The sequence below is a fragment of the Garra rufa genome, chromosome 11 (genome assembly GCF_049309525.1).
Source record: "Garra rufa chromosome 11, GarRuf1.0, whole genome shotgun sequence".
Taxonomy (NCBI): domain Eukaryota; kingdom Metazoa; phylum Chordata; class Actinopteri; order Cypriniformes; family Cyprinidae; genus Garra; species Garra rufa.
Window position 1 is genome coordinate 25,472,765 of NC_133371.1, and position 14,263 is coordinate 25,487,027.

A 14,263-nucleotide genomic window follows, 5' to 3' on the forward strand; every position below is an offset into this window, starting at 1 on the left:
CTCGGAACTCGGAAGGTTGGAAAAACACAGGTAACGCGTTGCCTGGAATGCGGCATAAGTTCCAGTCCTTGCATTCTGTCTCTGTTGGGTCTACTGGTTGGATTATGTACAGTCGTGGCCAAAAGTTTTGAGAATGACACAAATATTAGTTTTCACAAAGTTTGCTGCTAAACTGCTTTTAGATCTTTGTTTCAGTTGTTTCTGTGATGTACTGAAATATAATTACAAGCACTTCATACATTTCAAAGGCTTTTATCGACAATTACATGACATTTATGCAAAGAGTCAGTATTTGCAGTGTTGGCCCTTCTTGTTCAGGACCTCTGCAATTCGACTGGACATGCTCTCAATCAACTTCTGGGCCAAATCCTGACTGATAGCAACCCATTCTTTCATAATCACTTCTTGGAGTTTGTCAGAATTAGTGGGTTTTTGTTTGTCCACCCACCTCTTGAGGATTGACCACAAGTTTTAAGATCTGGGGAGTTTCCAGGCCATGGACCCAAAATATCAATGTTTTGGTCTCCGAGCCACTTAGTTATCACTTTTGCCTTATGGCACGGTGCTCCATCGTGCTGGAAAATGCATTGTTCTTCACCAAACTGTTGTTGGATTGTTGGAAGAAGTTGCTGTTGGAGGGTGTTTTGGTACCATTCTTTATTCATGGCTGTGTTTTTGGGCAAAATTGTGAGTGAGCCCACTCCCTTGGATGAGAAGCAACCCCACACATGAATGGTCTCAGGATGCTTTACTGTTGGCATGAAACAGGACTGATGGTAGCGCTCACCTTTTCTTCTCTGGACAAGCCTTTTTCCAGATGCCCCAAACAATCGGAAAGAGGCTTCATCGGAGAATATGACTTTGCCCCAGTCCTCAGCAGTCCATTCGCCATACTTTTTACAGAAGATCAATCTGTCCCTGATGTTTTTTTTTGAAGAGAAGTGGCTTCTTTGCTGCCCTTCTTGACACCAGGCCATCTTCCAGAAGTCTTGGCCTCACTGTGCGTGCAGATGCGCTCACACCTGCCTGCTGCCATTCCTGAGCAAGCTCTGCACTGGTGGCACTCCGATCCCGCAGCTGAATCCTCTTTAGGAGACGATCCTGGCGTTTGCTGGACTTTCTTGGACGCCCTGAAGCCTTCTTAACAATGCAGTGGAAAGTTTTTTTCGGGATTAAGTTAATTTTCATGGCAAAGAAGGATTATGCAATTCATCTGATCACTCTTCATAACATTCTGGAGTATATGCAAATTGCTATTATAAAAACTTAAGCAGCAACCTTTCCAATTTCCAATTTTTATGTAATTCTCAAAACTTTTGGCCACGACTGTATGTTTCCCTTGTTCCTGTTGTGGATTTTTCCATGTTTTGATTATGAAAGACTGTTAAACGTTTCTCACCGTCTCCAATGTCTATCCAACAGTGTAACGTGACACCTATTAAGATTTTTCTTACATCTTACTTGTGAATAAATATTTTTTTCTATTTTATTAAAAAGTTTTAAGAGGTAAATCAATAACAATTACAATTTTAACAATATTTCAAGTGGGATTTATACAAAAATATTAAAAATGTGCATTACAGTGCATTGAGTGTTACGGTAGTGACAATTCTATGATAACACCCAAAAAAAAAACAATGATGTCACTACCGAAACTTAATCAAATGCTCAAAGATGCTAATCAGCACATGGTTACCTAGCACAGTTCTGAAAAGTTGTACACATATAAAAACTAAATAACGCTATAGAATAACACCCAAATAGCTAGCTAGATAGATCTAAATTTAAATAGCATATATTTAGAATGTAATAAATGGAAAATGGCTAAATAAATGTCTGTAATATTTTGTAGTATTTGTTGTCTTCGTTTTGATTTTTTTAAAGCAATGGATTACAGTAACAAGCATCTATTAAAAATAATAGTAGAATCACCATTACTAACCATTAAAAAATGAAAATGCCCAGGCACATTATGGTAATTGAGATTTGGGGATAAGTTTGTCTTTAATCATTCTAAAAATAATCATTCTAAAATAGATGTAATTTACTTTTTGGGAGATTTTCAAATGTTTTTAATTTTTAAAACTTTTACAATAGAATAGTGAATGGCTGAGTTCCTAACATTTAAGATAATCAAATGAATTAGATTTACTTGTGAACTAAAGGTTCATTAAAAAATGAACAATATAAACAAACAAATAATTTATCACCATGGCAGAAGTGGTTTGAATCTGTCAATACAGGCATGTATTGGCTTGCCAAAATGGTCTTATCACCTCTACACTGTAATGTTTTCTTCACTTGTTGTTTGTTTTTATTAACCAAGCAATTAGTATTGATTTGAAATGAATTGTGTGAGGGTACAGAGAGCTGTTCTCGGAACAGATGACTCATTTTGTCTTGCACCTGATGGACTCATCCACCAGTGGCTCAAATGAAAATAAAAGGGCACGTTGTTATTTACAAAAAAAAAAAAACACAAAAAGCTTTTCTGACAATACAGTACAGAAAAAAAAAAACATTTGTGCTGTGAAACATCTATGAAACAGATAACATTAAAAATAATCAGACAATTTTTAAGAAACGTTTGAATTTAATTCCTTAAGTATTGCAGCACAGTTCAAACAATCCTTGTTTGACTTTCTCAAAATGAATTAAATGTCAACGTTCCCTCTGTTTACATATTGAACAATACTGCCACCTAGAGTTAAAATGGAATATCCATAATATACACAGGCTGAAATATTACACTTCCAACATTAGCAGAATGTATGGAATGACATAACATGACATATTTCAAAAACCATCAGAAAATTACTTGAGATACTGAACCTTTTTTTATTTATTTAATATTTATTTATAAATGGAAACATGTTCCATGTTTAAAAACTCAGTGTTTTTATAACATTCATTCTAGATTGAAATAAGACTGAGGCTTACTTGAAAGAATTTCATTTGGAATGTCTTTGTTAAAATTTTAGAAATGCTATGCTTCAACAGATTACTGAGAAACATTTCTCCTGGCCTTCATTTGATTTGAAAATACAATGTCAAAACAGTGCAATTTCATATTTTACTCAATATAAAAATACAAATGTATCTAAAGAATCCTAACAAAAACATTAAAGGAAGCTCAAGAAATAGTTGACAAAAGTAAAAAGTCTGTGCAAGGTTGTTTTGAAAAAACACCATTCCAATTGATATATAAATGGATATATAAAGCATATATTGAAATGGAAATAGATTTTAAAAGCTCAGATATGTAAATCTTACAAAACCTATATTCATTACCAATCATTCAGAATTGTTTTCAAAACCTCTAGTTCAGCAGTCACGACTATTGGAATGATGTTTTGTGGAATGTAATAGTGATTTGTGTTGCTTAAAGGAATAGTTCATTAGTAAATAAAAATGCTGTTTATTTACTTACCCTCAGGCCATCCTTGCATTTTATGAACCAACAAGGACCATATGTTCAACAAAAAAAAAATTGCTTTACTGTTCTGCTAAAGAAAGACACCTAAATCTTGGATAGCCTAAGGATGGGTAAACAGTAAACATAGCAAACTGAAGATTTTTTGTACTATTCCTTTAACCTTTTAAGAGAACCCTGGGTATTATGACATGTATGGCTTAATATAACATAAATGACGTCTCCTACTGAATTATGTAGTACAAAACCCATGAAAGAATTACGTTAACAAAAAATCCACATCGTTTTATACATATTTTGGGCTATGAGTGAAAAGGTTTTACCGCAACACAATTCAGAATACACAACTCTGAAAGTAAACTACTGATACAATGACCGCAGCTACTGAAAGAGCTTACAAGTTTTCGATTTTCCCCACAAGGAGTCGAAATGCCCCGGATATCGAGTGAAATGTGCGCTGAGAAACTACTTTAGTGGCTTCAGCGTCATGACAAGCATCAGCATATTTACATCCTGCCAGAATGGTATCTAGCGTTTCTTGTCTCTGCCATTTGTAAGCTCTTTCAGTAGCTGTGGTCTACTAAAAGCCTCAAAGGCATCAGGGCTAAAGTGGAAAGAACAAAGACGCTGGTCTTTAGAAAGTGTTATTCGTCCACAAGCATCTTTCCATTCTTTTCTCCTCTTCTTATCGCTAGGAAAAGCAGTGAAGACTTACATCACTTCTCTTGTTGCCCTTCGACTGAAAATTATGACCAAAAGCTGCACAATGTGGCATTGTATCAGTATTTTATTTTCAGAGTTGTGTTGCCTGTTGCGAAGAGACATCATTTAAGTTATATTAAGCCGTACAAGTCTTAATACCCGGGGTAAAAAGTTTTAAAAAGCACAAACATAGTCTAGTCTGTAGTGGTCTTGCCAAATATATCACAGATGCTGATTTGAGTTTTAGAAACCGCCAGCGCTGGATACAGTGGCTCAGTGAACGCATGCTCGAAACTGTAGAGCAAAGAAAGAGATCCCTCCCTGGCCACGCTATAAAAAGACAAGCGACCCTCGCTAAAATTCAGCAGGACTCCGATCTTCCAGAGTTCAGCTGAACACACAGGTGATGCCACTTTATCGTGTAGGGCTTCCACCTTTCCCTTCTCATAAATTAAACACCAAGAGTTGGGATAGAAGCCAATACGGCAAATGTCCTTTTGCCCCTTTCTGCCTATTTGTCCATCACAGACGCCCACCTTCCAGCGGCCCTCATCCAGAGAGACCTCCACTTCCCAATAGCAACAGCCTTCGTCAATGGCACAAGAGCCTAGCACCTGAGGGAAAATGTTGAAGCGGGACTCCTGGTCGGGGTAGTCCTGCTGGATCTCGCTGTATTGCACCATCCTGTTCTCATCTGACAACAACAGCTTTGGATGGACAGTGTCAGGATCCAGAGTTGGGCTTATCCCATCTGTGGACAGAAACAAATATAATATTTGTGCCTGCCAATCAGTCTTCCTGTAGCCCCAGTTAATAGTTTTACTTGGCACATGTGAGTAACAATGATAACAAATGACAAAATACATAATAGTGTAATGAAGATAATTGTAAGTACAGTAAGGTGAACTGAGGGCAATTATGATATTATGTAAACTTTCTTTCATAACTAGAATACTAGATACTAGAAATCTACCATTCACCTTTTGATACTTAAAAAAACTCATATATAATATAACTCAAATATAATATATAAAAACTCAAATTAAAATTAAAAGTTTGGAGTCTGTAGGATTTTAATTAATTTATTTTACTTAAAGCTTTTTCTGCTAAAAAAGGCTAAAAGTAACAAATAAAAGTAACAAAAAATAATATTGTTAAATATGATTACAATTTAAAATATTTGTTTTCTATTTTAATATATTTTAATAAATGTAATTTATTCCTGTGATGTTAAAGTTGAATTTTCAGTGTCACATGATTTTTTTTTTTTACATCTCACAATTCTGATAGAAACTTGCAATTCTGACTTTATAACTCATGTTATATCATGCAAATCGGAGAAAAAAATTCTGAATTTTGAGTTTGTATCATGCAATTCTGACTTTATTTCACGCAATTTCGAGTTCATATCACGCAATTCTGACTATATTTTCTTGCAATTATGCGTTTATATCACGCAATTCTGACTTTATTTCTTGCAGTTGGAAGTTTATATCACCAAAATTTGAGAAAAAAAGTCAGTATTGCGAGTTTATATTACACAAATCTTAAAAAGTCAGTATTTTGAGTTTATATGACTCAATTTTGACTTTCTAACTCACAACTGTGAGTTTATGTCACGCAATTCTGCAAAAAAAGTGAGAATTTTGAGTTTATATCTCGCAATTCAGACTCGCAATTGGAAGTTTATATCACCCAAAATAAAAATAAAAAAGTCAGTATTGCATGTTTATATTACACAAATTAGAGAAAAAAGTCAAAATTTAGAGTTTATATCATGCAATTCTGACTCAATTTCTTGCAATTGCGAGCTTATATCACACAAATCTGAGAAAAAAGTCAGAATTTCGAGTTTAAGTCACGCAATTCTGGGGGGAAAAAGTGAGAATTTTGAGTTTATATCTTGCAATGCTGACTATTTCTCGCAATTGGAAGTTTATATCACCTAAATTTGAAAAAAAAAAAAAGTCAGTATTGCATGTTTATATTACACAAATTAGAGAAAAAAGTAGGAATTTTGAGTTTATATCATGCAATTCTGACTCTATATCTCGCAACTGCGAGCTTATATCGCAAATCTGAGACAAAAGTCAGAATTTCGAGTTATCGCGCAATTCTGACTTTATAACTCACAACTGCGAGTTTACATCACGCAATTCTGACTCTATTTCTCAAAAATCCGAGAAAAAAGTCAGAATTTCGAGTTTATATCATGCAATTCTGACTATTTCTTACAATTGCGAGTTTAAAATCACGCAAATATGAGAGAAAATATGAATTTCGAGTTTATATTTCGCAATTCTGACTTTATTACTCGCAATTGTGGGTTTATATCACAAAAATCTGAGAAAAAGTTATTGTGTATTGCAACTTTGTATCACGCAATTCTGAGAAAAAAAATCTGTGGTGGAATTGGCTTCCATAATTTAATGCATCCTTGTTAATAAATGTATTATTTCTTAAAAAAAAAAAAAAAACTCACTGACTCAAAACCTGTTTGCCATTATAGTATAACAATACAGTAAAAACAAATATCATAGTATCAAATTTAGTATTATGTTTCACTATAAAAGGATAGTTCACTATAAGTGGTACGAACATTATAAACATATCTCAAAGCATCTCAGAGAAAGAGCTTTAATGAGCTTGTTCAGAATTCATATCATCATTATAGGTCATTTTATACTTTTTTAATGTTATACCAGTAATATAGTATGATTTATAGTATGAAACGTGTAAAAGACTTACATAGCAGTCTGAAAGGGTCTCGATGAGGCAGTGTTATAAGCACAGTCTCCAGTCTCTTCTCTGTCCAGTCGTTAAGACAGTCCATTCGGTTATGGTTTAGCTCTTCGGGAGGCTCAAGATTTTGCACAGGATCAGACAAGTCAGTCAGTCTAGAAGAGGACAGTACATAGGTTTACATAAAGGGGACATATAATGAAAGTCTTTTGTTTTTGCGATTTCTTTCCCAGCTGTTTACCTTTACAGACATAACTGACTGTGTTTTTATAACTTAGGTGTGTTTTTAACATAAACTTGAGTGTATTTGACAGTTTAAGCGCAATAAGACATGAAAGAGAACTGGTTTAGTACACACATGCCGTGTGACAGCCACTTTCTGTTTGTGTGCTTCGAATGTGTGTGTCCAGAAAACCATATATCAGAAGTTAAAATTAATATGGTTTAAAACACATAGTTTTAGCACGATAGACATGATAATCAAAACCAAACAGATGTTTTTGCCAGAGTATATGAGGTATGAGCTGTATAGGCACAACCCTATTCTGGAAAATTCTCATTTGCATTTAAAGAGACATGCAGAAAACCAGCATGTTTCTGCTTCCACTCAAAATAGGCATTATAATAAATTTTCTGTGGGGTATTTTGAGCTGAAATTTCACAGACACATTCTGGGGACACCTGAGACTTATATTACATTTTGTAAAAAGGGGCATAATAGGTGTCCATTAATAAACATAGTTATCCTAATCAACAAATAATTAAACCATACTTACTGTCCTGCCATCTTGCTGTATTCCTGAAATAAATAAAGTTGCATTACATATACGCATTCGTAATTGCATTCCTAAATTAAAGTATCAAAAAATTAATGATATTTTCTCAGGGTTTCTGCAGATATGAACAAGTGAAATTTAAGACTTTTTAAGACCTTTTTAATACCACCTTATATGAAATTTAAGACCGAACCTGTAATGGAAATAGATATTATATTACATGCATACATGTAATATTTAATGTGTTTAATGTAAAAAGTAAACACAATTTCATGGCTGTCATAAATTAAATTTATTACTACGATATACAGTGAACTTTTCATATCAGCAGATACTATTCCACACAATATATCCCCATAAAAGTACCACTAGAAATATCTGATGTAAAAAAAAAAATTTCATCAGTGCTCTATTAGCTTTTACATCTTAAATCTGCATATTTGATTTACCTTTATAAAGGCCTTTTTTTTTTTACTTTTGAAATGTATGCATTACCTTTGAAATTTATTTTATGAATTTATCAATAAATTCTAAATGGCTGTTAGCAGTGAGATTACATAATTTACACTGCAAAATTAAAAGTGAGATTAATGTTTTAAATACATTTATTGATTTATAAATATATACATTAGAAATGTTGGGTGTGGAGGCATACTTTTAAGCACACTAAACTACCAGCAGGTGGCGGTAAGTCACTTCATGAGCGAGTTATTTCAACTGATTCGATCAAAACGCTGAATCACAGCAGAAAGTTGCTAGGAGAATGCTTTTGCTAATGTTGCATATTGTCTAATATGTAAGTAACTACTTGACTAACTACTTTTTTATTGAGCTAAAATTAATGTAACATTTGTAATTGTGAGAATTTTCAGCAAAAAGCTCACTTGGTATATTACTGAACTATATCATGTTATAAATAAACTATACATTTGAAATGTTTACCTCAGTGTGTTTCTTTAGAGTGCTGTTACATTCATTTGTTTTAAAGTATGTCACAAATAGACCAGAAATACACTATCCATTATCAATTTCTGTTTACGTTGAATGTATTAAAATATGAATCTTTCTTGCCTATCGATGCTTCGCTAGTTGTTTTTGTCACTTCAGTTTTAATCAGGCAGTTTGTTCGGTCGGGCAAGTAAAAAAAAAAAAACATCTCGAAGGCTGGCGGTCAGCTAGCTCCACCTATATTTCTTATTATTTTTGATAACATTATATACAGAAAAAGGTAGTTTGACCTGTATTCTGCTACTGCGATTCTGAAGACGCAGTAACTTCCACAGAGGGAGAAAAAAATCTAGTTGTTAGCAACTGGCCTTAGCCAAGCCCTATATTCAGTTTTTTCAAGCTAAGTGTCGCTAAACTTGCACTTCCCCATAGCTAAAAAGTTAAATCCATTTTACTTCTGCGGTACAATCCGAGAGAGACTCGCGCCAATATCAGAAAGCTGATTGGCTATTGCATGCTGGTCTCATTTGTAGTTTAAATACAGCAAATTATATTTGGAATTGTGAAATAAAGAACTACAACACCACGGAAACAACAAAAAGAGAATTTAAATGAGCTTTAGAGGTAGCCTTACATGGACATCGGAAAAATAAGACCTGTGTGAAATTATTTAAGACCTAGAACAGCGAATTTAAGACTTTTTAAGGCCTAAAATTTTGATTTTTAAATTTTAGACTTTTTAAGACCCCGCGGAAACCCTGTTTCTATAGGATATTTCTAATAGTTTAAGAACACTGTTGCTTGTCATACCATGATGAAGGCCTGGTCCTGGTACTGTGATGCCCCTTCAGCATTGGTCAATCCCTGCAGAGTGTTTAATATGCTCTGGCTAGATATCAAGGCACCCTGTAACGTGCCCAGCTGCTTTTCAATGCTTCCCAGCACTCGTTGCTCTTCCTGGTTCACACAGAGTAATGCCTGCTCTTGCTCTTGCTCCAGAGCCTCCCGCATGGCATGATACTGGTGTAATACACCCGCCCGCACGTCCTCCAGCCCTGCCTGCAAGAATCAGAAAACATGAGGAAAGCAAAAGCGGCTGTACACAGAATAACCATTTTATTTTAATAAATGCTATTTAAATTTGTTACTTTTATTTATAAATACAGCTTTTAGTAATTTTACTACTTAGTAACTTAAAGGGATAGTTCACCCCAAAATTTTAATTACCCCATGATTTATTCACCCTCAAGCCATACTAGATGTGTATAACTTTCTTCTTTCAGACAAATACAGTCAGAGTTATATTAATAAATGTCCTGGCTCTTCCAAGCTTTGATATGGCAGTGAATGGCTGTTAAGATTTTGTAGCCCAATAAAGTGCATCCATCCATCATAAAAAGTACTCCACAACTCAAAATAATGGCCTTCAAAAGCGAATCGTTTGGGTAAAAAAAATTTACAACTTCATAAACCGCAATCTCTAGATACCTCTAACTGTTATGTAAGCATAGTGTAAACTCTGAGAATATGCTAGTCTCGCGAGAACCAAGCTTTGTTTACAGCAAAGGAAAATCAGTCTCCCCTTAATTTGTATCAAAATCCACGTTTTGTACTTCTAATTCGTGACCAGTATTTTGTTTTACTCTCTCCACTGCACTTCTGCATTCATCACTTTTCACCGAATCTAGAGATTACGGTTTATAAAGTTGGATATTTTTGGATATTTTTCCTACTCAAATACATTGATTCACTTCAGAAGGCCTTTATTAACCTCCCGAAGCTGTGTGGAGTACTTTTTATGATGGATTTATGCACTTTATTGGACTTGAAAATTTTAACACCCATTCACTGCCCTTATAAAGCTTGCACATTTTTTTAATATAACTCTGATTGTATTCATCTGAAAGAAGAGAGTCATATACACCTTGGATGGGTTGAGGGTGAGCAAATCATGGGGTAATTTTCATTTTTGGGGTGAACTATTCCTTTAAATTAGGTTTTTAGCTAATACTGATACATATTTTTTTAATTTAAGATTTATTACAATTAACAAAAAAAAGACTTTTAAGAAAACATTTTAATAACAACAACAAAAAATTCTAAATAAATTCTCCATAAATTGCAACAATTAAATCAACAAAACATTCTAACTCTTACCTGGACACCAGATTTTTTCTCTCTGAGCTCAGAGAGTTTTTCCTGTATGGACTTTTCCGTTTTTTGTATTTTTCGCATTTCATCCTTCAGTGAGCCCTGAGAAATTAATGCATATAAACCAATGAACAACAAATTTTTCGAAAGAAATTAACACTTCTATTCAACAAGTACGTATTAAACGGTTCAAAGGTAAAAGTATAAGACATTTATAATACTACGAAAGATTTCTATTTCAAATAAATGTTGTTCTTCATGTGAATTGCATTTTAAAATATATTAAAATTAAAATAGAAAACATTTTGAATTGTATTATTTCACAATATTACTGTTTTTACTGTATTTTGATCAGAATTACCTCAGTGACATTAAATAAATGTTACCAAAATTTGAACAATAGTGCTCTACTAAAGATCACATGCCTTTTAACCTGAATGTTGAGCCACATAAGCACCAATTAAAAACTATTTAGAAACAAGAAAAGGTGTTTTAAAAAGGCCCAATAGTTTCTCACCCTGAGCTCTTGCTCCGCCTCGCGGATGCTGATGCACTCGTGTCCCTTGTGCGACCCAACCAGGGAACACACCGTACAAACACACACTGCACAGGATCGACAGTAGATCCGGTTCATCTCTTGGTGCTCCTGGCATCTCAAAAGAGACACATCCTCCATAGCATTCACCAGCGGGTGATTCTGAAACACTGGCTTTTCTAAGTGTGCCCGCAGGTGCTCAGAGCACATGGAGGCCCCACAAATCAGGCAGGTCTTTACTGCCACCTTCTGTTCAGAACTGTGACAGTAATGACAAAGCACAGACCTGCTCCTGGAAAGTCTGTCTGATGATGCTGCTGCAGAGATCCCAGGGGGCTCTTCTTGCCTTCCAGGTGTATGAGAGGTGGCTGGTAAGGGGCTTTTCTCTCCCTGAGGTGTATTGCTTGTCCTGGGTGAGCCACTGTCATTGCTGGAAGCCATAGCATGCTGCTCTTGCTGAGGGGAACTTGTGTTCCTCTGAGGAGATGATTCTACATGTGGAGATGAGATCTCTTCTGTTTCTGGAGGTGTGTGTTGTGAGGATGTGTCATTCGTAGGGGTGGTCCTCCAGTCCATAGATTGGCTTCCAGAAGAGCATTCGTCTCCTGCTGCCTTTCTTTTGCGGGGTTTTGAAGTGTCTTCATCAGAGTCTGTGACGTTAATTACATCAAAATCACTGGCAGTGTTATAAGATGGTCCTGAGCCCAGTCTGTATCCACCGCTGTGGAATGCAGAACTGAATTTTCTCTTCCCATGCCATTTCTTCGAGTGCCGGTCGTACATCTTCTTTCCGAATGGCCAATCTACATAAAAACATAGTATTTCATTAATGTATAGTATGTAGAGTGTTTTTGTTTATTTACTTAATGGTGTCCTTAGTAAGGTCAGATGCCATGTCAAAAGTTTACATACAGAATTGCAGAATTCATTTACCAAAATAAGAGGGATCATACAAAATGCATGTTATTTTTTATTTGGTACTGACCTGAATAAGATATTTCACAAAGATGTTTACATATAGTCCACAAGAGAAAATAATAGTTGAATTTATAAAAATGACCCTGTTCAAAAGTTTACATACGCTTGATTCTTAATAAGGTGTTGTTACCTGATTAATCCACAGCTGTGTTTTTTGTTTAGTGATAGCTGTTCATGAATCCCTTGTTTGTCCTAAACACTTACACTGCCTGCTGTTCTTCAGAAAATCCTTAAGGTCCCACAGATTCTTTGGTTTTTCAGCATTTTTGTGCATTTGAACCCTTTTCAACAATGACTGTATGATTTTGAGATCCATCTTTTCACACTGAGGACAACTGAGGGACTCATATGCAACTATTACAGAAGGTTTAAATGCTCACTGAAAGAGCCAGGGGGTGAAAACTTCTGAATAGAATGAGGACCTGAAGGATTTTTCCGAAGGACAGCGGGCAGTTCAACAGTTAAGGACAAAGTCATGAACAACTATCACTTAACAAAACAAACAAACAAAAAAACAGCTGTGGATCATTCAGGTAACAACACAGTATTAAGAATCAAGCGTATGTAAACGGGGTCATTTTTATAAATTCAGCTATTATTTTCTATTGTGGACTATGTAACCGTCTTTTATGTGAAATATCTTATTCAAGTCAGTACTAAATAAAAAATAACGTGCATTTTGTATTTTCCCTCTTATTTTGGTAAAATAATTAACATTTTGCTGATTCTGCAAGGTGTGTGTAAACTTTTGACTTTAACTGTATGTAACTTCAGGACACTGTAAAATCAACTAACGTTACAACAGATCAATACATAGGAATAGTTGTGGCCTACTACTGTAACGTCCGTCACGAACATATTTGCGCTACCAAAAATAACGTACACATATTCAAGGTCAACAAAGTCAACATTTATTTTGTCCTCTGTTAATGAACGTACGTGTGTTTGTTGCGGCTGTAGATGTTGACGCTCCGTCCATGTAGTCTGGCAGACGCTGGTACTCGTACCTACATTCAGGGCAGTAATAAGGTCCAGTCGGAGATCCGCTCCATAACTCTCTGATACAAGCCCGACAAAAGCTGTGAGTACATGTTAGCGTCACCTGCTCCCGACAGTCCTCATGACACAGAGGACATTTCAGAGGTTTGCCATTCGATGCGCCCATCTTCTAAGCTTTATTTACAGCAGAACCACTCACGTCCGAAGAAAACGAAACTGACCTAACACCGAGTGGGCGGAGCTTAACCTTTTGAATCAGGCAAACAAAATATTTACTCTGCTCTTAAAGCGACAGTGCACAATATTTTCTGTGCAGGACGGTATCATTTTATAATCTATCTATCTATCTATCTATCTATCTATCTATCTATCTATCTATCTATCTATCTATCTATCTATCTATCTATCTATCTATCTATCTATCTACTCTTAAAGCAACAGTGCACATTATTTTCTGTGCATAATGGCATCATTTTATGCTTCTATCTATCTATCTATCTATCTATCTATCTATCTATCTATCTATCTATCTATCTATCCACTCTTAAAGCGACAGTGGACAATATTTTCTGTGCATAATGGCATAATTTTATGCTTCTATCTATGTACCTGTCTACTCTTAAAGTGACAGTGAACAATATTTTCTGTGCATGACATCATTTTATGCTATCTATCCACTCTTGAAGGCACAATATATTCTGTTCATGACAGCATCAATATATGCTTCTTTCTATCTATCAACTATTTATCTATAATTTTTTTATCTATCTACTTTTAAAGCAACAGTGCACAATATTTTCTGTGCATTACGGCATCATTGTATGCTTTTAACTAACTACAGTATCTATCTGTTTGTCTATCTACTCTTAAAGCAACAGTGCACAATATTTTCTGTGCATGACGGCATCATTTTATGCATCTATTTTATTTTATGCATCTATCTATCTATCTATCTATCTATCTATCTATCTATCTATCTATCTATCTATCTATCTATCT

At 35.0% G+C, this 14,263-nt stretch overlaps 1 protein-coding gene across 1 annotated transcript; it reads right to left on the reverse strand.

Annotated features, from left to right (window-relative positions):
- Window positions 1-2,606: 2,606 nt before the first annotated feature.
- Window positions 2,607-13,479, reverse strand: LOC141345651 (tripartite motif-containing protein 14). Its single transcript, XM_073850537.1, has 7 exons — window positions 13,205-13,479; window positions 11,270-12,090; window positions 10,759-10,854; window positions 9,412-9,660; window positions 7,654-7,676; window positions 6,884-7,032; window positions 2,607-4,886 (listed from the first exon to the last, which is right to left on the reverse strand). Exons 1-7 carry the CDS (start codon window positions 13,428-13,430, stop codon window positions 4,330-4,332), a joined length of 2,121 nt encoding a protein of 706 aa, XP_073706638.1. The 5' UTR covers window positions 13,431-13,479; the 3' UTR covers window positions 2,607-4,329.
- Between the last annotated feature and the right edge of the window lie 784 nt (window positions 13,480-14,263).